Consider the following 25,462-nt stretch of genomic DNA (forward strand, 5'->3'; position numbering starts at 1 on the left):
GTATGGGGGTTTTGCTATTAATGTTAAAGTCAAATCCACTTCACGAACCCTTGATCACGGATTTTACAGGCAATCACGGATAAAATCTGAGTTGAATTCGTCAGTCAGTTTCAAATCCGGATCATAATTATGGCTAATCCGGATTTTGGGATTGCCGTGGCCAGATGTATTTAAATCCGTGATTGGGGGTATCCGAGCAACACTAGTGTCTACTTACCTTGTATCTCTGGGTACTTCAATAAAATAAGAAAACTATGCCGTAGGGTGGTATTCACAGTCTCAATCCCGGCTACAAACAGGTTCTGGGCTGTTACCAAGAGATTCCGCATGTTAAACTCAGTATTAGGGTTATCTTTTTCCTGAAAAGATATAAAACATAGTTACTTTTATTCATTTTTAATGTCAATATGTCAATGTAATATTAAGTTTAATTGTTTGACATGAGAAACACTTTAATCTAACCACTTCCCTACCACAGGTTATTTCCTCTTAAAAACCACAGCAATTTTCACATCATGTTACTCCCATTAATTCGCCAATAACTTTATAGTTACTTAAACACTGAAATTATCTAAATATTATTTTTTTGCATATGTGGTGTGAGTTAAAGAGAGCTGTCCATGCTGGGAAGCCATCAAACCTGAATGAACTAGAGATGTTTTGTAAAGAGGAATGGTCCAAAATACCTTCAACCAAAATCCAGAATCTCATTGGAACCTACAGGAAGCATTTAGAGGCCGTAATTTATGCAAAAGTAGGATCTACTAAATTTCGTTTCTTTTTTGTAGTGCCCAAATTTATGCACCTGCCTAATTTTTGTTTAAACAATTATTGCGCACTTTCTGTAAATGCAATAAACGTAATTTCACTTCTCAAATATCACTGTGTATGTCTCCTATATGATATATTTAACGGACATTTTTTATTGTAACAACCAACGATTTATACAGGAAAATCATGACGATTAACAACTTTGCCCAAACTTTCGCATCCCAATGTAGCTAATTTAAATTAGGAATTAGGGAGTGTAAAATACATAAACATGCTTTTATGACTTGAAATGTAGAACAGAGTTTTAATTTTCTCCCCACACTACAAAATTAAAATAAATATAATTTGTTTTCTCTTAAATTTTTGGAGACATTTAGCCACTTCCTATCAGGAAAGGAAGTGAAGAACAGATATTCCCATAGAAACGTAACTGTGCTCATCTTCCTGAGACCTTAAACAGACAAGAGTGCTAAAGGTGTATAGCCAGATCAATCAACACATACCAATATTACACCTTTGCACTCCACTATGACCAGGTCCAGTTTTTGCTGCATAATTTAGTACGCATTAAAGTGGTATGAAACTCAGCATTTCATCTTTTCTTTAAAGGACTATTTACAGCATAAAATCTACTACCACAAAAAAATGTAGCAGAGCAGCATTCAAACAGTCAAACACAGCACTGTTCTTCAGAGGAAAGCTCCTGCTTCAGTGGGCAGCTTCTGGTCACATCCAAAGAGGTGGATAACATTATCTTTTGTTTACATTCCTTTGTCAGATACATTTAGTTAACATTAGCAAAGTGCAGAAAGTGAGCTGCACTAAGCTGAGAACCAGAAAGAGCTGAGAAGTGATCACTAGAGAGATTTTAATATATAAATGTCGCAGCTTTCAGAGCAGATAAACTGTACTTTGGGAATTTGTAATTTGTAGACAGACAATATAACTTGTGCACAAAAACTTAAATACATACCTGATCTATTTTGATGAGGAAGCTGTCGATGAAGTGTCTAGGTGAGTCAGGATTCAATGACTCTTGGCTGGCCTTCACTCTCTCTAATATAAAATCAACCATTTCCTCTGCATAGGGTATTATCTTGTGGTGAGGCCCCGGAACATACTGCATAACTGAAGGAAGAATACTGTACAGCTGGAACGCCAAAAGAAAATAGTCATTGCAAAGAATTCTAAACAGTGTTTTGCATTCTGTGTAAAGATTGGCTCTATGTTCCACTGTCTAGCTGTACAACCCTCTAGGACTAGGTTTAGAATATGAATTACATGTAAACACATTTATTTGTGTAAATCAGGAAGTTAAAAAAATTACAGAAAAAGTAATTTTTCAGTGCTTTACCAGCCATGTTCTTTTTTCTGTAAGTGCTCCTAATCTACCCAGTAATTTTTGTGGCAACGCTACATTCAGAGACTTTGCAGTCAGGGGCGTAACTAAAGGGGAGCAGCACCTGCAGCTGCAGGGGGCCCAGAACTGTAAGGGGGCCCCACCCATGGCCAGATTTGAGGCAAGGCCACAAAGGCCATGGCCTAGGGCACCAGGAAGCAAGGGGCGAGCAGCGGGTTGGCACGCTAAGGTAGTTAAACTGACAAACTTGTAAACCACAGCGGTCACAAAACCAGTCAATGGTCACCCTGCTTCCACCGGGGTGAGTGGTGGAGCACTGGTCATGTGCTCCCGCCATTTTGTGCTGGCTGTGCCTCCCCCCAGCACAGCAGAGAATGAGGGGGAGTAAAGGACCTGGGAAGTACACAGAATGGGGGGAACTCAAGAAGAGAGCACGGGACAGGTGGAGCACACAGGACAGGTGTTGCACAGGATGGGACGGTTTGGGGGCGGGGGGAGTGGGCTTTGGCGACAGTGGGCCTTGTGTGGTAAAAAGTCAAAATCCGTCCGTGGCCCCAACTACTATTGTACTACCTGCGGTAAAGGGATACATCCTTTCGTTGTTTTTGTGGCTACAGTTGTTACGGGTGTGAAGATAAGGATGTCCACACTTGTTTCATGACTCTTGCAAGATGGACCCCAAGGCTTTGATGATCACTAGGGGTTGGCAAGGGAGAGGATGTGAATATTGGGGGGCCCAATGGAAGTTTTGCTGGGGGACTCCATGATTTCTAGTTATGCCCCTTTTTGCAGTAATGGGCACCAGGATTAATTCGGTTCACGTGATTCAGAACCTGAACAGCCACATTCAGCACCATTTCAGCATCAGACAACAGGACGCTGTGCATTTCATTTCGCTCTGATACTTCCTGATTCCAAGCTGGAAGGAGGAAGCATCAGAGCTAAATGGAATACACCCCATCCTGCTGCCCGGTGCTGAAATGGTGCTAAATGTGGCTATTCACTATCTGAATCACGTGGTCCCAAATTTGAACACCAATCCTAGTCAGGTTGCCAAGAATTTCACCCACACACAATCCTGCAGGCTCCCTGCTTGCTTCTGCTAATGTTAGGAAACTCATGGTGCAAATAGCGCTACCACCTCGGCCCAAACATAAACTTCCAAAATGACACCATACAAAGGAGTAAAATCACCTTTATTGGTGAAACCGCTCTAGATAGGCGTGACATTTCGGGTATGTGACTCTTCCTCAAAAAATCACCATCCTTATACTCTTACAAGGAAGGGCTAAATATGACATTGAATCAATTATTGGCAAATTCACTAATCTGGTATGGGAAGGTGCTTCTCTTTTTTTGTGTGTGATATCTTTTGGAAATAATAATAATTTCAGAGATCGTATGTGCAGGGATGTGAACACAGAATTTTACCCCAGGAATGAACTTCATCTCAATCAGTAGTTGATACTCCCTTTCCCATGAGAATTATTTACCTTTTCTCAAATGGATCATCAGGATGGTGGTGTCTGTATGGCTGATATTGTGGTGAAACCCCTCCCACAGTGTGATGTCATGACCAAAGTCCTGACAGTTTGCTGTCTGTGAACCTTGTTGCATTGTGGGACATAATGGCTTTTTCCAACTGCCAAGCAAGCAATAGCTCCCTCTGTGCATAGAACTCTCAGTAACAAACATTCCATACAGATCACCTGGCAGAACGAAAGATGTCACCACCAGTGATAAATTTCAGAATGTAAATCAGGGAAAGAAAAGATTTTACAATGGGCAAACACAATGTAAATAATCTATAAATTAATATTGTAAAAAATAAGCGATTTTATTCATTACGTTATTTTCATTACAGTTCCTTTTTAATACTGAGATCTTAGAGGGCAGCAAGGCACAGTTTGCAGGGGGCCCCTTCAATTTCTAGTTACACTTCTGCCTACGCCTGTGACTGTGAAGAGGCAATAGAGGTGGAGGATAGAAAAATAAAAGTGATTTGGAAAATATAGGTTGCAGCTGAGGTGGTTTTATTATGTATGATTGTGATATGGCAATGTCATTATTTGTGCTTGCCTATTTGTGTGGACACAAAACTGTGATAACCCACAAGAAAGCCCTGTCAATATGGTTAGCAATGCTTAGGAGAACTCATGGAGAAGCATCTGATCAGCTTGATCAGCTGATAGTTTTGTAAGGCTTTGATTTGTTTGTCATGATCATGCGTTAAACCAGGAAGTCTTCACAGCAAATCAGAACCTTACCTTACAAATCTATCAGCTGATCAAACTGCTCACATGCTTCTTCATGAGTTCTCCTAAGCATTGCCATCCCTGCCTGTCAATAAGGTTGACTTACCTGTCCCCATCGAGAGCTTGCAAGACTGAATGATTCATTCACAATGGCAAGGAGTTTGGAAAACCTCTCATCTTTGTACTCATAACGATCTCCAAACATGACAGAACAGAGAACATCGGAGAAAGAACCCATAAATAAGTTGCTTGGATTGAATTGAACACCTAAAATATGAAAAGGTTTTCAGCAAGTTGTCGGTTTCACAGAACTCCCCTAAGCCCCTTATTTATCCCTTAAAGGGACTCCGAGCAGTGCAGAAACTATGGAAAGATGCATATCATTTTAAAGCTCTTTTTCTCCTCTTTCCAATGATATATAAATCGCCGCCCTACGCCTTATATTTTTCGCTATTTTCGCGATTGAAATTGCCGCGGCCGCGATTTCGATCGCGAAAATAGAGAAAACTAAAAGGCGTAGGGCCGCGGTTTAGGTGTCGTCAGAAAGAGGAGAAAGAGAGCTTTAAAATGATATCCATCTTTTCATAGTTACATTGTATTACACAGGGCGACTTTTTCCTAAAGTCAGCAGCTCCAGCCTGCTGAATGGAGCTGCTGACACTGGGGAAAGTGTCGTCCTGTGTAATACAAGTAACTATGGAAAGATGGATATCACTTTAAAGCTCTCTTTCTCCTCTTTCTGACGACACCTAAATCATCACCCTACGCCTTTTAGTTTTCTCTATTTCCGCGATCGAAATCGCGGCCGCGGCAATTTCGCTAAAATAGCGAAAACTAAAAGGCGTAGGGTAGCGATTTATATATCATTGGAAAGAGGAGAAAGAGAGCTTTAAAATGATATGCATCTTTCCATACTTTCTGCACTGCTCGGAGTCCCTTTAAAGAACAAGTGACACCCATGCTAACCTATAAATAAAAAGCACATATATAAGTAGATAAATACTACTTCTACATACATAACAGATGTATTGTGCTATCCACGTAATGATTCCTGTGAAATTTATAAAGGAAAAGTAGAAAGTTCTATTCTAGGCAGTGGCCATCTTGCCAAGCTAATGCTGACATCATATCCTCCCTGACTTTTGTTTTCCCCCTCCCTTCTCTTGCTCATTGTGTATTCATTAGCTGCCCTCCTCCCAGAATCTTCAGACACTCCCACTGAGGTGTATACTAGGAACTGCACTGAGTTTTTTTATTTACACATCCAATCGCTGAGTCACCTCAGCCTTGCTTGTAAACACAAGTGATCAGAGGGTGTTTCTGATAAGCAGCTAGGCAGGGAAATAAATGGAAAAGGAGGAATATATTATAGATAAAAAGAACTCCTAGCATTCAACTGTTTGGCACTTTTTAGCACTAGGGCCAGTGCTCCTAAAGTATATGAAAACTCCAAACCATAACAACAGAAAAAGTTTTGCAAGTTTTGAATGCAGGATTAGCATCTTTATCACTTAATACACTCAGACCAGTTGTTGTTGAAATTTGATTTTTATGGTGACAATGCTGCTTTAAATGCTGCTTTAAATAAAACCTATGTTCAAATCTTGCGCAACCAAATCACTTATGTGATCTCATTATACATGCTGCTATCCTATGTTTACTACATGTCTTATTTTTACGATATTCTTCTTTATTCTGAGTTTTTCATGTGTATGGAGTGAGATTTCAGCCTAAGATGCACCCATGTCACACAGGTCTTATTTTAACAAACTTCAAACGATGTTGCGCTCCTCCTGTTATATATATTATCAGTCTCTGATTACAGGTTTGCAACTAGTGATGGGCGAACATCCAGATGTTCGGGTTCGGGGGGGTTCGGCCGAACATGCCCCCGATATTCGGCATGTTCGGGCCGAACCCCGAACCCAACCCGAACATGTCCCTTTGGGGCCCCTGTAGGGTCCCAGCATAAAGGGAGAGCATGCCCCGAGCACGGGGGGGGGGTCGGAAATGCCCCCCACCCCTCCCCGCTAAGCTCTCCCTTCTGCTGGACCCTATAAAATTAAATCTAAGTCCCCCGAAGGTACCTTGCAGGCTGGCAGGAGGAAGGCAGGAAGCGGGCAGCCGGCGATCACAGGCGCTAGTACCATCTGATACTTCCGCCCTCTCTCTGACGCACTTCCTGTTTACATTTGTAAGTCACGTCAAGAGAGAGCAGAAGTACCGCGATGACGCGTACAAGGGTACGCGTCATCTACATGATGACACGTACCCTCGTCCGCGGCATTGCGGTACTCCTGCTGTCTCTTGATGCGACTTACAAAAGTAAACAGGAAGTGTGTCAGAGAGAGGGCGGAAGTACCAGATGGTACTAGCGCCTATGCTCTCCGGCTGCCCGCTTCCTGCCCTCCTCCTGCCAGCCTGCAAGGTACCTTCGGGGGACTTAGATTTAATTTTATAGGGTCCAGCAGAAGGGAGAGCTTAGCGGGGAGGGGTGGGGGGCATTTCCGACCCCCCCCCCACGCTCGGGCATGCTCTCCCTTTATGCTGGGACCCTATAGGGGGCTATGTTCGGCCGGACACGGCTGTGTTCGGCCGAACAAAGAAGGCCTGTTTGGGTTCGGGCAGCATGGCCGAGCACCATCCCGAACACCATGAGGTGTTCGGGGGGGTGCCGAACCGAACCCGAACAGGCCAAAATCCGGGCAAACCCGAACAGTGGCGAACACTGTTCGCCCATCACTATTTGCAACACAACAATACAGTCACCTTAAAGGGATACTTAAGTAAAAAAAAAAAAAGGTGAGTTTTACTCACCTGGGGCTTCCAATAGCCCCCTGCAGCTGTCCGGTGCCCTCGCTGTCTCCCTCCGATCCTTCTGGCCCCGCCGGCAGCCACTTCCTGTTTCGGTGACAGGAGCTGACAGGCTGGGGACGCGAGTGATTCTTCGCGTTCCGGGCCACAATAGCGTCATCTATGCTGCTATAGCATATATCATATACCATATAGCAGCATAGAGGGTTCTAATGTGTCTGGGAACGCGAAGAATCACTCGCGTCCCCAGCCTGTCAGCTCCTGTCACCGAAACAGGAAGTGGCTGCTGGCGGGGCCAGGAGGATCAGAGGGAGACGGCAAGGGCACCGGACAGCTGCAGGGGGCTATTGGAAGCCCTAGGTGAGTAAAACTCATTTTTTTGGTTTGACTTAAGTGTCCCTTTAAGTAAATCCACTTGTGTCAGCGCTCAAAACAGTATCCTGGGGCAGTTCTCAGATCAAATCTGTTCTGACTTCAAGGACCATACATATGTCAATCAGTAGCAATGGTTTGTAGTCATCCGCCTCAGACGAGATATGCATAAATTTAAAATAAAAAAATAAAAATAAAAAGTATATTGTGTAGTATCATCATTTACTGCTTACACCTCCACCTCCCCGTGCAGCACGCATCCAAAAGTGATACACTTTAGTGGAAACACAATGCGCTCATCAGATAGGGTGGCTGCTCGGTTACAAACAGCAATGAGAGCCTGTCATAGACAATCACACGATCACCGTCTACTTCAGTTTCTCCAACTGCTGGGATCCACTCAACCTCATGCAAAAGAGGGGACAACAGAGCATGGTGCAGTATCTTAAAGCGGACCCAAACCAAACATTTTTTTTAATTCAAAATATTTAGTTGCACCACTCTAAAACATACAAAGATAAATAAACACTCCTTCAAGCCTATGAGCAATTCAGTGCATGCTTTTCACCCTTCTCTGTTCATATCTAGGGTTATACAGGTGGCAGCCATTAGCAATTCCTTCTTTGCCGGACACCTCCTACTCCAACATTTTGCCGGATTCTGTCCTGGCAATATGAAAGGAAGGGAGGGGTTCCTCCAATAAATGTAAAATATTTTATATTTGTCATCATGCAGCTGAAAAAGAGCTGCTATTTATTATTATAATTTAGAAAATAGATTTTATTTCTGAAATCTTGTATTTTTAACTTGGGTCCACTTTAAGACATAGTACACCTCCACCTTCTCACGGTGCAGACACAGCAAACGTGAGCTTCACCGTGTATTCCAACACCAGTGGTAACCAGATACGCACACCAGATCCTAATGCTGCTCAGTTACAAACAAGCGTTTAGTCAGCTTAACCGTTTTGTCTGCCTTGTATCTTCTTAGCATAAACTTGCAGGCTTAGCCAATCCCTTAAAAAATAAGCAGACGCTTCCATAGCGCAGTAATACTTTAATATTCAGTAAAAAAAATATGAACTACACTCACATGTTCCAAAGTTTGCTTTCTTAAAACAGAAAGAATTTGTGATAATTCAGGTTGGAGTTAGCTCTGAGATGTCTCCCAGTGCATCACTGCTGAATATATGCAAATTAACCATTGTTGCCCTTAGAAGCTAAACACACCTCCAGAACCACTGGAATGCAATGATGTGTCAGCTTGTAAAGCAAACTTTTGTTTTCCATAGCATTTTAGTAAGGAGGCTTTTAGGACCAATGTAGCCCCTTACACTCTTCTAGGAGTTCTGAGTCACCATGAGCTTGCTAGGTAGTCTGTACTAGTGTTGGGCGAACAGTGTTCGCCACTGTTCGGGTTCTGCAGAACATCACCCTGTTCGGGTGATGTTCGAGTTCGGCCGAACACCTGACGGTGCTCGGCCAAACCGTTCGGCCATATGGCCGAACTAAGAGCGCATGGCCGAACGTTCCCCGAACGTTCGGCTAGCGCTGTGATTGGCCGAACGGGTCACGTGGTTCGGACCCGAACGCGCTCTGATTGGCCGAACTGTCACGTGGTTCGGGTAAATAAATACCCGAACCACGTCATATCTCCGCCATTTGTCTGTGGGTTTAGCTTTGGGTAGGCAGGCAGGGTAGTTCGCGCTCCAGCCACGCTAGCCAGGGTCCCCCCCAGTCATTGTGTGTCACTGCTGGGAACAGTAGTACACCGCTCGTTCAGCCACACTATATAGCATTCTGTGTACTGTTCTGTGTCTGCTGGGAACAGTGGTACACCGCTCGTTCAGCCACACTATATAGCATTCTGTGTACTGTTCTGTGTCTGCTGGGAACAGTGGTACACCGCTCGTTCAGCCACACTATATAGCATTCTGTGTACTGTTCTGTGTCTGCTGGGAACAGTAGTACACCGCTCGTTCAGCCACACTATATAGCATTCTGTGTACTGTTCTGTGTCTGCTGGGAACAGTAGTACACCGCTCGTTCAGCCACACTATATAGCATTCTGTGTACTGTTCTGTGTCTGCTGGGAACAGTAGTACACCGCTCGTTCAGCCACACTATATAGCATTCTGTGTACTGTTCTGTGTCTGCTGGGAATAGTGGTACACCGCTCGTTCAGCCACACTATATAGCATTCTGTGTACTGTTCTGTGTCTGCTGGGAACAGTAGTACACCGCTCGTTCAGCCACACTATATAGCATTCTGTGTACTGTTCTGTGTCTGCTGGGAACAGTAGTACACCGCTCGTTCAGCCACACTATATAGCATTCTGTGTACTGTTCTGTGTCTGCTGGGAACAGTAGTACACCGCTCGTTCAGCCACACTATATAGCATTCTGTGTACTGTTCTGTGTCTGCTGGGAACAGTAGTACACCGCTCGTTCAGCCACACTATATAGCATTCTGTGTACTGTTCTGTGTCTGCTGGGAATAGTGGTACACCGCTCGTTCAGCCACACTATATAGCATTCTGTGTACTGTTCTGTGTCTGCTGGGAACAGTAGTACACCGCTCGTTCAGCCACACTATATAGCATTCTGTGTACTGTTCTGTGTCTGCTGGGAACAGTAGTACACCGCTCGTTCAGCCACACTATATAGCATTCTGTGTACTGTTCTGTGTCTGCTGGGAACAGTAGTACACCGCTCGTTCAGCCACACTATATAGCATTCTGTGTACTGTTCTGTGTCTGCTGGGAACAGTAGTACACCGCTCGTTCAGCCACACTATATAGCATTCTGTGTACTGTTCTGTGTCTGCTGGGAACAGTAGTACACCGCTCGTTCAGCCACACTATATAGCATTCTGTGTACTGTTCTGTGTCTGCTGGGAATAGTGGTACACCGCTCGTTCAGCCACACTATATAGCATTCTGTGTACTGTTCTGTGTCTGCTGGGAACAGTAGTACACCGCTCGTTCAGCCACACTATATAGCATTCTGTGTACTGTTCTGTGTCTGCTGGGAACAGTAGTACACCGCTCGTTCAGCCACACTATATAGCATTCTGTGTACTGTTCTGTGTCTGCTGGGAACAGTAGTACACCGCTCGTTCAGCCACACTATATAGCATTCTGTGTACTGTTCTGTGTCTGCTGGGAACAGTAGTACACCGCTCGTTCAGCCACACTATATAGCATTCTGTGTACTGTTCTGTGTCTGCTGGGAATAGTGGTACACCGCTCGTTCAGCCACACTATATAGCATTCTGTGTACTGTTCTGTGTCTGCTGGGAATAGTGGTACACCGCTCGTTCGCCACTGTATAGCATTGTGCTCTGTGTCGCTGCTGGGAATAGTGGTACACCGCTCACCCGTCACTGTATAGCATTGTGCTCTGTGTCGCTGCTGGGAATAGTGGTACACCGCTCACCCGTCACTGTATAGCATTGTGCTCTGTGTCGCTGCTGGGAATAGTGGTACTGTATAGCATTTCTGTACTGCCACTGTACTGCTGCCAGTCAGCGTGTACTGTAAGGATAAGTGAAATGAGGAAGAAATCCGGTGAAAGAGGGAGGGGCAAGGGAAGAGGTGTTTCCCCTGACGGTTCACGTACAGGCCACAGGGGAGCACCCAAGAAAACCCACTCAATACCGCCCATGTTGTCCAGGACAACAACCCTCACAAATCCAAAAGAACAGGACCAGATAATTACTTGGATGACCTCTCAAGCGTCCAGCAGTGGGTTAAGCAGCACCAGCACATCACGCACGAGGTCCGAGTCCTCAGCCAGTTACAAGGAGCCAGTGGGCACAAAGCTGACACAACCGGCAGCGACACCACGCACACAACTGCCAGATAACCAGTCCGATGAATTACCTCAGGACACAATGGGGTATTCGCAGGAGCTATTCCCAGCCCAACAAACTTCCACCTTTCAAAGGTCAATGGAGGAACAGCCAGAAATGTTGTGCCTGGATTCACAACCGTTAACTGTGGGAAATGCACCGCACACTGAAATACAAGGCGAGTCCGAAGAGGACTCGGAAACCCAAATCCCAGAGCAATTTGGGCAGGAGGGGTTGCAATTGCAGGAGGTCGGCCGACAAGATCTGGAAGACGACGTTGGAGTGTGCTGCGCAGAGGTTGTTGTGGGGAGCTCTACTCCACGGCGGTGGCCCACAATGACATATGACGAGTTTGAGGAGATGGAAGAGGAGGGTATGGACAATGTGGACAGAGACCCAGATTTTGTTTGTGAACGAGAACATCGCCGTCGTAGCAGCAGCACAGATGAGTCTGTTGAAGAACACACTGCTGCACGAGTTCGCCTTGTGCCACAAGGTAGGCGGCGCGCAATTTCAGGCACCACAAGCGTGGAAGTTCAAGTGAGAGGCAAAAGAGGAGCAAACAGAAATCGCCAGCAAGGAGGCAGGTGCTCCAAAGTCTGGGCTTTCTTTGAAGACTGCACTGAGGATGTTACCATGGCGATTTGCAAGGTGTGCAAGACCCGCCTGAGCAGGGGGAAAAATATTAACAACCTCTCCACCACCAGCATGAGCCGTCACATGCTATCCAAACATCCCACTCTTTGGGCAAACGCGTCAGGACAGGGTACCAGAAACAACACTGCCTCCCTTGGGTTCACCAGACTCACCACCAGACCCGCCTCAGCAGCAGCAGTAGCCCAGCCATTGCGTGGTTCACAACATTCACAAACATCAGACGACGCTGACACTGTCACTTTCCGGAGTAGTGCTCTTGAGGTCTCCCAGTGTTCATCAAACACAACAACCAACAGCCCTTCCGTGTGCAGCGCTACGGTTCAGTTGTCTGTGTCGGAGATGTTTGAGCGCAAGAGGAAATTGCCAGCAAATGACCCCCGGGCCGTGGCAGTAACAGCCAGCATAGCCAAGCTTCTGGCCTGCGAAATGCTGCCATATCGATTGGTGGAGACAAACAGCTTCAAGGGCATGATGTCAGTGGCCATCCCACGTTACGTGGTTCCCAGCCGCTACCACTTTGCACGCTCTGCAGTGCCTGAGTTGCATGAGCACGTGGTCAGCAAAATAACCCGAAGCTTGAAGAATGCCGTTGCCTGCAAGGTTCACCTCACCACTGACACCTGGACGAGTGCGTTCGGCCAGGGTCGATACATCTCCCTTACCGCGCACTGGGTGAACCTTGTGGAGCCTGGCAGCGATTCCTCACCTGCTACGGCACGGGTGTTGCCCACGCCACAAACAGCTGCACCGCCGTCCCTCCCACTGGATAACAGCAGCACCTACCTCTCTGACTCCTTCTCCTCCAACGCATCTCAAAGCTGTACCTCATCCGGAAACGCTAACCCAGCAGCAGTAGGATCGTGGAAGCAGTGCAGCACAGCTGTTGGCATGCGTCAGCAAGCGTTGCTGAAGCTAATCTGCCTTGGGGATAAGCAGCACACAGGGGAGGAAATTTGGAGGGGAATAAAGGAACAGACGGATTTGTGGCTGGCACCGCTGGACCTGAAACCGGGCATGGTTGTGTGTGATAATGGGAGTAATCTCATTCGCGCTTTAAGGTTGGCTAAGCTGACACACATCCCTTGCCTGGCGCACGTGATGAACCTAGTAGTTCAGCGGTTCCTGAGGACATACCCAGGCGTGCCCGATCTGCTGTTGAAGGTGCGTCGAGTGTCCAAACATTGTAGAAATTCCAGTACTGCTTCGGGGGCACTCGCCAAGATGCAGGAGCGCTTCAATCTCCCCCACCATCGCTTGCTGTGTGATGTCCCTACGCGCTGGAATTCTACGCTGCACATGCTAGCCCGCTTTTGCGAGCAGAAGAGTGCAGTGGTCCAGTACATGACGGCGCAGTACCGAGGCGCATCCGGCCAGCTGCCAAGCTTCTGTGGATCCGATTGGGCCAACATGTTGGACCTCTGCCAAGTCCTCCAAAATTTTGAGCAATCCACGTTGCTTGTGAGCAGTGACAACTCTTCAGTCAGCATTACCATACCACTGCTGTGTTTACTGAAGAGGTCGATGTTAAAAATCAAGGAAACAGCTGTCATGATGCAACTGGGGGAATCTGAAGGAGAAAACGATCAGCGTGATGGTACCAACATCAGGCCATCCGCCTCAGGGAACGCTGGCCCCAGCAGCTATGACGAAGAAGAGGAGGAGGAACAGCTGGAGTTGGAGCAGGAATTTCATGCCACCACTGACGAGGGCCAGAGCGGTGCACGTTGGACTTCCACAATTCAACGCGAATGGTCAGCAGAAGCAGACCAGGAGGAAGGTGACGACTATGATGCATCACAACAACTATCACAACGCTCACAAGAGGATGATGAGGATTCTGGTAGGACTCTGGCACACATGGCTCAATTCATGCTAGACTGCATTGAACGTGACCCACGCATTGTGCGCATTCTGGACAACACCAATTACTGGGTTTATACCCTTCTGGATCCACGGTACAAACACAATGTTCCAAAACTGCTTGAAGAAAGAGTCAGACAGGTCAAAATGGAAGAATACCAGCAGGCCCTTGTGGAGACTTTAGAGAGGAGATTGACATCCTCCCCCTCCTCTAGCCAGTTGTACGCAGACAGACTGACTTCCGCAAACCCAGGACGACCAGGAGGGCAGCAAACAACGCAAGCCGCAGCTAGTACCCAAAAGGGAATGGTATCGGCAGTGTCCTTGGAGTGGGAAAATTTTCTGACACCCATGCAGCCGCAGCCCACTGAACAGCAAGCGTGCAGATCCACCTCCAACACCGATCGCCTGGAGAAGATGGTCAAGGACTACATGTCAGATGGCGTAGCTGTGTCGAACCATCCATCTGCACCCTTCAACTATTGGGTATCGAAGCTAGACACCTGGCACGAACTGGCAATGTACGCAATAGAGGTGCTGGCTTGCCCGGCAGCCAGCGTTATGTCGGAACGCTGTTTCAGTGCTGCCGGAGGCATCGTCACAGATCGGCGTATCCGCCTCTCTACAGAAAATGCAGACCGTCTGACTCAAATTAAAATGAATCAATCCTGGATTGGAAATGACTACGCAACACTCCAGGACCCCAACCAAGTAACATGACCAATGAACATCTGGGATGGTGTTGCGTTTCCGGGCCCTGTTTATTGAACCTCTCATCTGTATTACATTTATGACTGCATGGCGGCAAAAAGCATTGCTGCTATATCCGCACGCTTTTTGTCCACATGCAAGGCCTGGGTTGTTGTGTCTCACAAAGCGTGGCCTTCTCCTCCTGCGCCTGCTCCTGTTCCATCACGTCTGCTGCTGCTGGGTTAGCGTTGCCGCGTGGTCCCTGTTTATTGAACCACTTATCTTTATTACATTTATGACTGCATGGCGGTACAAAGCATGCTATCCGCACGCTTCTTGCCCTCATGCAAGGCCTGGGTTGTTGTGTCTCACAAAGCGTGGCCTTCTCCTCCTGCGCCTGCTCCTGTTCCATCACGTCTGCTGCTGCTGGGTTAGCGTTGCCGCGTGGTCCCTGTTTATTGAACCACTTATCTTTATTACATTTATGACTGCATGGCGGCACAAAGCATGCTATCCGCACGCTTCTTGCCCTCATGCAAGGCCTGGGTTGTTGTGTCTCACAAAGCGTGGCCTTCTCCTCCTGCGCCTCCTCCTGTTCCATCACGTCTGCTGCTGCTGGGTTAGCGTTGCCGCGTGGTCCCTGTTTATTGAACCACTTATCTTTATTACATTTATGACTGCATGGCGGTACAAAGCATGCTATCCGCACGCTTCTTGCCCTCATGCAAGGCCTGGGTTGTTGTGTCTCACAAAGCGTGGCCTTCTCCTCCTGCGCCTGCTCCTGTTCCATCACGTCTGCTGCTGCTGGGTTAGCGTTGCCGCGTGGTCCCTGTTTATTGAACCACTTATCTTTATTACATTTATGACTGCATGGCGGTACAAAGCATGCTATCCGCACGCTTCTTGCCCTCATGCAAGGCCTGGGTTGTTGTGTCTCACAAAGCGTGGCCTTCTCCTCCTGCGCCTCCTCCTGTTCCATCACGTCTGCTGCTGCTGGGTTAGCGTTGCCGCGTGGTCCCTGTTTATTGAACCACTTATCTTTATTACATTTATGACTGCATGGCGGTACAAAGCATGCTATCCGCACGCTTCTTGCCCTCATGCAAGGCCTGGGTTGTTGTGTCTCACAAAGCGTGGCCTTCTCCTCCTGCGCCTGCTCCTGTTCCATCACGTCTGCTGCTGCTGGGTTAGCGTTGCCGCGTGGTCCCTGTTTATTGAACCACTTATCTTTATTACATTTATGACTGCATGGCGGTACAAAGCCTGCTATCCGCACGCTTCTTGCCCTCATGCAAGGCCGGGGTTGTTGTGTCTCACAAAGCGTGGCCTTCTTCTCCTCCTGCGCCACCCTCCTCCTGTTCCATCACGTGTGCTGCTGCTGGGTTAGCGTTACCGGTCCCTTTTCCTGGAACCTCTTATATGTATTACATTTATGACTGCATGCCGACAAAAAACATGTTACCTGTGCAAAGAAAACAGACATTTCCCGCATTTAAAAGACAGTTTTCCCTTTGAAACTTTAAAATCGATTTTCTCAAAAACTATAAGCTCTTTTTGCTAATTTTTTTTTCCTCTTGTACCCACTCCCAAGGTGCACATACCCTGTAAATTTGGGGTATGTAGCATGCAAGGAGGCTTTACAAACCACAAAAGTTCGGGTCCCCATTGACTTCCATTATGTTCGGAGTTCGGGTCGAACACCCGAACATCGCGGCCATGTTCGGCCTGTTCGGCCCGAACCCGAACATCTAGATGTTCGCCCAACACTAGTCTGTACTCACATGTTCCAAAGTTAAAAAAAGCGTGTAACAAGTAAACTCCAGCGTCCTGGATAAAATCAGCATGCCTCCTCCATGTGCTGCCCTGCAGCTCCGCCCTACGCATTTCCTCATAAGACTCATCAGGGGCTATTGATTGGTTGGCACATCGGAGGTTATATACACCTTAAACCATTCCACTTAGCATATGTGAGCGCTATGCAGTGACCAGCTTGCCTCGCCTCCTTTCCCCGACATCTCAGGACTGGTGCTAGATAAACTACATTACCTACATTATGCCGTTCATTAAGCGCCAGTCCTGAGATGTCCCATCAATAATTGGGGTATATCGGTAAAACTTACGTGTGCCAAAAAAGTGCTATTTCAGTATCGTAATGTTTTTATATTTAAAAAAAAATACATGTTTATTATTAATAATAATAATAATATTAACAATAATTAAATATGCACAAGGAGACAAAATGGAATACCAAGAGCCACCAATAATGTAGTATGTTAGAGTGATATACAGTATTTTAGTGTGTAGAATGATACTCACAAGCAAGGATTACCACTGAGGCAACCTTTGATGAAGCAGATAGGGAGATTGGACCTGACCCCACCAACACCCCTCCACCAATGGTGGACCGAAATCTAACACTAGGTACTGTATAAGAATCATAGAATGTGTGCTTAGCCGAGTGTTTTTATGTCTCCCAGTTACCCCTCTATTTGCCCAATGAATCGTATACACCTGAAAAACGTGAATTATAGAGAAGTCAAATAAAGTTAAAGTTTGTGTTTATCCAACAAATTTGAGTGTTCGTTGGGGGAGTTAAGTCCACCACTACATCCCTTTTTAAACTGTTTTCAGGATTTTTTTTTCTTTTGTTGGTGTCAAAATATAGATACATTAACTATATTATTTTCACTATTTTTTTATTTACCATGGTATTTATTGAGTTCTTCCACTGAACACAGTGCTTCCTCTTGTATTTTCGCTTCAATGCTTTTATTTCCAAACCCAAAGCTCTTAAGAGTTTTTAAAGTAAAGGTCCGAATGATCTTCCATCGCTCACCATTGCTCAGACTAAGGCCTGTAGGAATAAATAGTAATAATAAGTATTACCACTTTATGCCCCCTTCCCCCAACAACATAGTTCCCCTTCCCTTCCACCTCCCAAACAAGTGTGAGCTGCAAAATACCCCCACTGCCTTAGCAAGCATTGGTAGTATATCAGCGTTCTCCTCCCACACCTTTCCTCGTATCAACATACCAATACACACACACTTTCACATTGACATTGGGAGCTGTGCAGCATGAAAGGGTGCTGTACAGCTGAGTGGACCAAATGGCACTGAATCAGGTAAAGTTTTGCTTTGCTACTCTGCCAACCAAGGACAAGAAAAGGGACAGGGGGGAGGAGGGCCCCATCCTGGCTTCTGGGCAAACCCTATGGTCTCAGATGGGGCCCTTCTGAGACCACAACGAAGGCCATTGTTAAACTCCTAAGTGTGTGGTGAAAAGGCCTATCTAATACTATTGTGGAGAGAGAATATATCAGCATATCTAGATGATCAATCTTGATATTAATCTTGTGTGAGTCACGTAATAAGATTACCCATCTCTAGAGGAAAGTGTTGTTAATTTCAAAGCATCATTAGGTTTACCAATCCCCTATTACCTATATTAGGGTGCCTGCGACCACTCATTGCACCAACAACACTGATCATGGCTCAGCCTTCCCTGCTTTGCATTGGGTGCATGGTGCCAAGCTTTTGAGTCCTGAGGCTGGGTGGGTGTATGCTCTTATCTTGACTCTGAAGGCTGAGATGTAGAGTGTTGTTTGCTGTAGCCTGCAGATTAATGTACCCTAGAGCCCTGATTATCCAGCAGTCTAAACCAACCAGCACAAATCGCCGGCAATGCTCACAGTGGTGAAGGCCAACTTCTAAGGCTGTGTGTGGGCTCTTCTGTATTTAAAGTCTGGGTTCTACCACGGCTCTCCCCAGGTTAATACACTTTCAATGACTGCATTTTAATGTAATACAGAGTTCATAATATGTAAATAGAGTGGGGTATAGTGCTGTATTAGCTTGGGCTATTTTTAACATTGAGTCTCACTTATCTAGCATTAGCCGATCCCCGTCTGTGCCAGAAAGCCAAGCTTTTACTGTAGCATAGTTAGTTTGGTTGAAAAAAATACATTTATCCATCAAGTTCAACTAGGGAAAAAACATAGGTACAACACTGCTGTGTGACTGTTTCTCTTACCGTAACCCTTAGTAAATTTCTCAAGTGTTGGTAAAGGACCACGGGCACCAAACTCTTCTCCTTGATGAACAAGGGCATCCTTTACAGCTTCATACCCGCAGATGACAACCACTGGATGAGGGCCAAAGTACAAAGTGTAGACTGGACCATACTGCTTCCATAGCTGCAATAGAAATTTTAAGATGTTTCTGAGTTTGTGTATTTGATGCCCAAATCTGGAAACTAAAACTCCATTCCTAGCCCATTCATTGTCTAGGAGAACCTAAAATTACTCTTGAAAAACAAGAAAAGATCATCTGTGAGCATTAGTAGGTTCGCTTATCCACTGGCCCATTAATAGGAATCATAATGATATATATTTCAATGTAATACATTATTCAGGATACCCATTTTTATGTTTAATATCCTGGTTTAGTGCAAAGAGAAGGGACCCAGCACCATCTACAGTATTTTAAAGCTCTGTTATTAAGGCATCAGTGAAGATACAGCAAGTAGGGCAAGCAGAGGTGACGTTTCGAGAGGAGCCTCCTCTGCCCCGAGGGGACATGTTGGCTTGATAAAAAGAGGAAGCTCCTCCTGAAACGTCGTCTCTGCTTGCCCAATTTGCTGTATCTTTACTGATGCCTTAATAAAAGAGCTTTAAAATACTGAAGACGGTGCTGGGTCCCTTCTTTTCACAATGCTATTGATGTTCCTGGAAACAGAGGCACAACGACCAGAGCACGTCACACTTGGATGGTTGGGTGCTGCCTATTACTTGTTTTTCCAACTATCCTGGTTTCAGCATCAGAAACACTTCCTATATCTGTATATTGTTGTATATTGGTATGCCCTCCCAGCGATGCTTAGCCTAGCCACTGTCACACAACCTTCTGCCCCAGAGCATTGTGGGAGACCAGGCGTAGTTCCTGCTCACCTCACAACAAACATACATTCCACAGTGATGCACCATACCAGCAGTAAACATGCTGCTATCTGTGAGAAACTGGCAAACTGATTAACAAATAGTGAATATTCCAAAGATAAATATTTTCCTGAAATGAGAATGTTCACTATTTTTTTTCGTATACCCCCACTGAGTTCAATGCACTCATGACCATGCACAAAAGTTTGAACAGTTCGGAGACTTGCACATGCCCATCTCAGAATAGCTTGTTCACTGGCCAAAAGCCCTCCAGGAGGCTGTAGTGGGGAAGAAGTCCTGAAATGGGGAACGGGAGATAGAAGACAATGGGCAGCAGGACAATGGTGAGTAGTAGGTATATTACATGCATTTTATCTGCAAATTAGGCATACATTTGAAAATTTAAAAAATGTCTGTGTTTCACCACTTTTTCATGTTTCACCTCTACTAATTTTCACATGACAAGTGCAATAGTTGTGTAACAACCCAAAATATTTTTTGGGGCTCATCCTCATTAAAACTATACCATACATGTCATATTTCCTTGCTAGCTGGGAATGTAGCATGATTATCTCCAGTCTGTGCGAATGTAGCGACTGGATGTGATTGCTATGGCGCATAGTTTGTGGAGCCAATGCTCTACAGACATGGCTAGGCAACAGCATAGTAATGGATCTATACAGCGTTTAGTCTCCAAACCGTCGCCCTAAGGATCACATCCAATTGCTATGGGCGGAAGCCATTACAGACATCCGTGAATCTTAAAGGATATTGGAGCTGTAATGCATATTTAAAACAGGGGGACCAGGCGTGTATCAGAGGCAGTCCTTATGCCCACTGCTCCTCCCATTCTCCTCCATCCCCCTCCTTAGTGCCCTAAAACCTCCGGCAGCTCAGTCCAGGTCACTGGAGTTGGGCGGTAGTGCACAGGCACAGGCGCACAGGAGAGCTCTGCAAAGTGCGCGCTATGGCACGATGACATCATCATGCCATAGAACACACAGAGCGCCCCTGGTCACACATACCTGTGCACTACCGCCCAACTCTGGTGACATGGACTGAGCTCAACTGCCGAAGATATTAGAGCACTAAGGAGGGGGAGGGAGGAAAACGGGGTGTGGTAGGCATGAGTACTGCCTCAGATACATGCCTACTCCCCCGTTAAAAGTTAACCAATAACCACAGGGGGGAAAAACACTTCATTATTTAACCTCCTTGGCGGTAATCCCGAGCTGAGCTCGGGGTATGCCGCCGGAGGTCGCCGCTCAGGCCCTGCTGGGCCGATTTCAATTCTGAAAAAAGCAGACCACGCAGCCGGCACTTTGCCAGCCGCGTGTGCTGCCCGATCGCCGCCGCTCCGCGGCGATCCGCCGCATGCAGCGGCGAAAGAGGGTCCCCCCAGCCGCCCGAGCCCAGCGCAGCCGGAACAAATAGTTCCGGCCGGCGCTAGGGGCTGGATCGGGCGGCTCTGACGTCAGGACGTCGACTGACGTCCATGACGTCACTCCGCTCGTCGTCATGGCGACGAGGAAAGCGAAACAAGATAGGCCGCTCATTGTGGCCTATCTTGTTACTTTCGATTGCCGGAGGCGATCGAAAGTACGCTTCCGGAGCGCCCTCTAGTGGGCTTTCATGCAGCCAACTTTCAGTTGGCTGCATGAAATATTTTTTTTTTTAATTAAAAAAAACCACATTGCAGCCTCCCTGGCAAAATAAATAAACCGTCAGGGAGGTTAATGGGACACTGTCTCTTTAAACTTTTTAAACTTTATCTTTATTAAAAACTTTCAATAAATCATTGCTGCTATAGAGCAAATTATTCACCTGTAAACTGGTGCACATAAGTGCATGTAGGTGCACGCGTGCGATAGGCAAGAACATCATAAGTGCATAGGCTGCACTGTCTGATGTTCTCACTTTTGCAATACACAGCAGTGTGTTACGATAATGCATTGCTGCTTGCATTTTTGGCAAACCGCAGCGCTGACACATTTTCTGTAGTGAATGGGATCAGTAGCACAATGTATGGCAATGCAGATGGTGTAAGATCGTATGCATTGCATTCCGAATGTATGGACCTCTGCCACTGAAAATGTGAATGAGGCCTTAGGGGAAGTGTGTAAGGTAGTATAAAATAGAGGCTAGCAAGGTAGAAAGTATTCTGTGGTACTCCATGAGAAGAATAGTAACAAATGGAGGTAAGCAGTCACCGTTTCCATGCATCATAGCTAGCCGCTGGGGAGAGAGGGATTTGCTCAAGTGCTGTGGTAGAAGATTATGTGTTCCAGCAATGATAGAGGAGCCAGCCATTGTCCATAGACTTCAATTTATTCCAGCATAAATGCAAATGAGGCTGATGGCGTGTCAGTACTGGGGATAATCAGATTATGATTTCTGATTCCGTGAAAATTTTGATTTCTGTCAATGCTGATAACCGATTACGAGGATTTCCATTTTTCGATTCCAAGTTCTGTTTTTCGAGGAGTCTTTTATTTGGTCATTTTTTTGCACTCTGATTGGCCAAATACTTCCGAATTGACTCTGCATTCTCTCTGGTTGGTCCAATGCTTCTGGGTTCTGTGATGGGGTTAAAATTGCCGAGTTGCAATAATGCAGTATTTTCGCAGAAGTCCAATTTCCGAGTTCCGATTGTAAATGCAGATTTCCAATAGTGAAAATGACTGAGCATTCCGTGTCAGTACATAACACTGGTGTGATGGGGCTGTTTCGTGTCCGTAATCACTTGCTCACGTTTGGACCAGTCCAAACAGGAACAAGCATCAATGGACGTGAGGCAGCCAATGTTACGGTCCATCTAGAGCCTGGCATCCAATCCTTGGCTCACCACACCAGGGTTATGTACTGACACATCGTCGGCATCATCTGCTGTAACTTTTACGCTGGAATAAATTGCAGTCTATGGATAATGCCTAGCTCTTCTTCCTTTGTTGCAGTGTACAATGTACGGATGGTGTGACATTTAGGTTGACAGACAAGGAAAGTGTCAGGATTAGTAGCAGGTATCAAATGGCTCTGCAGCTTTCATATGTAAAAAAAGTATAAAGAACTTATAGTTACACCCACTGCTATGGACATAATCCTTTCCTGTTAGGGTTAGGCACCACCAGGGGAAGGGTTAGGGTTAAGAACCACCAGGGGGGTTTTAGGGTTAGGCACCACCAGAGTGGTTTTAGGGTTAGGCACCACTAGGGGGATTTGAGGGTTAGGCACCACCATGGGGGGCTTAGGATTAGGCACCACCAGTGGGGGTTTAGGGTCTGGCACCACCAGGGGGTTTTAGGGGTAGGCATCACCAGGGGGGTCTTAGGGTTAGGCACCACCAGGGAAAAGGTTAGGGTCAGGAACTACCAGGAGGGTTTTAGGGTTAGGCACCAGCAGAGGGGTTTTAGGGTTAGGCACCACCGGGGGGGGGGGGGGGGGGGTTAGGGTTAAGCAGCACAACTGGGGGAGTGGGGTCTAAAGATTAGGGATAGGTAGAGGGAGGGTTCTGTGTGAGAGTAGGGTTAGGTATAGTTGTAGTAAAATCTTGGTAATATTTGAAGGCGCATGCGCGACGTCACGGAGATGGCAGCCTAGGATCTGAGCTCCGGCCCACAGCTCTCTGAGAAGAGCCACTATCCGCATCCCTAAGCCTCAGAACCGCACGGCTCTAACCGGATCAGATGCTCTAAGACTCCCTCCACCTGATGGCCGCAAAGGGATCCCTCAAATCGCCGCAGACTCCGGGCACAATGGATCGCTTCCTCCGCCCCGCGCACACCCAAGATGGCGCCGATCAGCCAGACCACGCTGACAACACCCCACAGGCCAGTATAACGCCAGACACTGCACCGGTCACTGCAGCTTTCCTAGAATCTACACTAGACAGGCACTGTAAAGCCATGCATGACTCCCTACAGAATCTATTCTTATCTGCCATAAAAGACATGAAGGCAGACATACTAAGCCTGGGGGAACGCACTAGCGCCCTGGAGGACAAAGCCATCACTCTCTCTCAGAAGCAGTCAGCCATAGAAGATGAACAATCTATAATACAGTCAGACCTGAAAGCAATCCGCACTACACAGGAAGACTTTGAAAATAGGGAAAGGAGACAGAATCTGAGGGTGAAAGGGGTCTCCATGTCAGTCAAGCCTGACCAAATTAAGCCACACTTGCTGGAGCTATTCAAATCGATTCTACCTGATTTTACAGATGAGCTATGGCGCATGGACAGAGCCCACAGGTCCTTAGGGGAACGTCAGCCCCACAGCCAAAGGCCTAAAGACATCATAGTCCGGATGCACTACTATGAAGCTAAAGAAGCCCTGTTACAGGCATTACGCAAAGTTCCATCTCTTACTTTTAAAGGAGACGAAATCCATGTTTACAATGATCTATCCCTCATCACCCTGGCAAAGCGCAGGTCCCTGAAACCAGTTACACAACTTCTGCGTGATGCAGCTATCCCTTACAAGTGGGGTTTCCCTTTTCGTCTAACTGTTAACCGCCAAGGACTGACCTTTACCTTAACGGATATTGATGATGCTCCCCTCTTTCTGAAGCAAATGGGACTCAAACTCCCACCTCTACAACTCACCCAGAACCCCAGATCTCCCTCTACGTCTTCGCCCCCCAGGAAAGTACGCCATATCTCAGATTGGACTCGAGCCCCTGTTCGCAGCCTCACATACACCCAGATCCAAGATGATATGGAAACCTTACCTAGCTGAACTCTAAACTGCACTCCTTTTTCTCCCTTACAGAGGGATCCCACACTTTTGATACTTACTTTGGAGGCCCTAACATGATGGTTTGGACTCACCACTACCTACACTACAACATCATCTCTGTTTCCGGTTTTTAACAATCTAGACAATGGGACTCTGGTCCCTGGGCTGCTACCCCCCGGTACTTCCACATGCACCTCAGGAGGTCCCCTTATGGGCTTATCTGGCTCTTTTGGAGTCTGGTACCCCCAAAGGCTTCCTCGCCCAGGCAGCTCTTTTTGGTTGCCATTACCTACGGCCACTTACTTTATAGTGGCATAAGCTTCTTACCTCTATATCAACCAACATTTGTTTCTACTGATGTGTTTTTCTGTCCGATATGGAAGTATGTCTCATTAAGGTTTATAGCTTGTTTGTTTTATGTTTACTATGGGTCGCGATGGTCGGATCTTACCGCATACACCTCAAACGTGCTCCGCTTTACCACGGATTATGGTTAAACTGATCACGTTAAATGCGAAGGGCCTAAATATACCTCAGAAAAGACTTTCCCTTTTAAAAGACCTCAAAAGGCTGGACATAGACATTGCTATGCTCCAGGAAACCCATCTCAGACGACAAGACCCTATTAGACTGGGAAACAAGCATTACTCTAAGGTATATTTGGCCTCCGCCTCGACTAAACGAGCAGATGTTGCTATTTTGTTCAAATCAAATCTCCCCCTACAGATCACTAAATCTATATGCGATTCTGATGGCCACTACCTCATACTTACTGGATCCCTGGCGGGCAAACCCATCACCCTGGCCAATGTTTATATCCCAAACAAAGATCAAACCTCTTATTTATCCTCCTTTCTGGATAAACTCCAAAAATTAAAATACGGCACTTTAATCTTAGGGGGAGATTTCAATTTGGCATTCTCAGCTATCCACGATAGAAGCTATGTTAAAAATCCCTCCTCAAAAGGTACTCACGACCGTAACTCCCGTAAGTTCAGGGCGCTTATGAGAAAACATACCTTGCTTGATTTATGGAGAATCTCCAATCCCAAATCTATTGAATACACTTTTTTCTCCCCTCCTCATGCATCTCACTCTCCCTTAGACTATTTTTTCGCCAACCCCACCCTACTACCTCTATTGGACAAATCAGAAATTTTAC

The 25,462-nt window shown here is 46.3% G+C and overlaps 1 protein-coding gene across 1 annotated transcript in view; it reads right to left on the reverse strand.

Annotated features, from left to right (window-relative positions):
* Positions 1-25,462, reverse strand: part of LOC137528999 (cytochrome P450 2G1-like) — a 47,590-nt gene that overhangs the window by 17,280 nt on the left and 4,848 nt on the right. The window contains exons 2-6 of the mRNA XM_068250856.1: positions 18,664-18,826; positions 17,336-17,485; positions 4,493-4,653; positions 1,745-1,921; positions 218-359 (exon numbers count right to left, since the gene is read on the reverse strand). Coding sequence (XP_068106957.1) covers positions 218-359; positions 1,745-1,921; positions 4,493-4,653; positions 17,336-17,485; positions 18,664-18,826 — 793 coding nt within the window. The remainder of the gene's footprint in view (positions 1-217; positions 360-1,744; positions 1,922-4,492; positions 4,654-17,335; positions 17,486-18,663; positions 18,827-25,462) is intronic.

The sequence above is a fragment of the Hyperolius riggenbachi genome, chromosome 8 (assembly GCF_040937935.1).
Source record: "Hyperolius riggenbachi isolate aHypRig1 chromosome 8, aHypRig1.pri, whole genome shotgun sequence".
Taxonomy (NCBI): Eukaryota; Metazoa; Chordata; class Amphibia; order Anura; family Hyperoliidae; genus Hyperolius; species Hyperolius riggenbachi.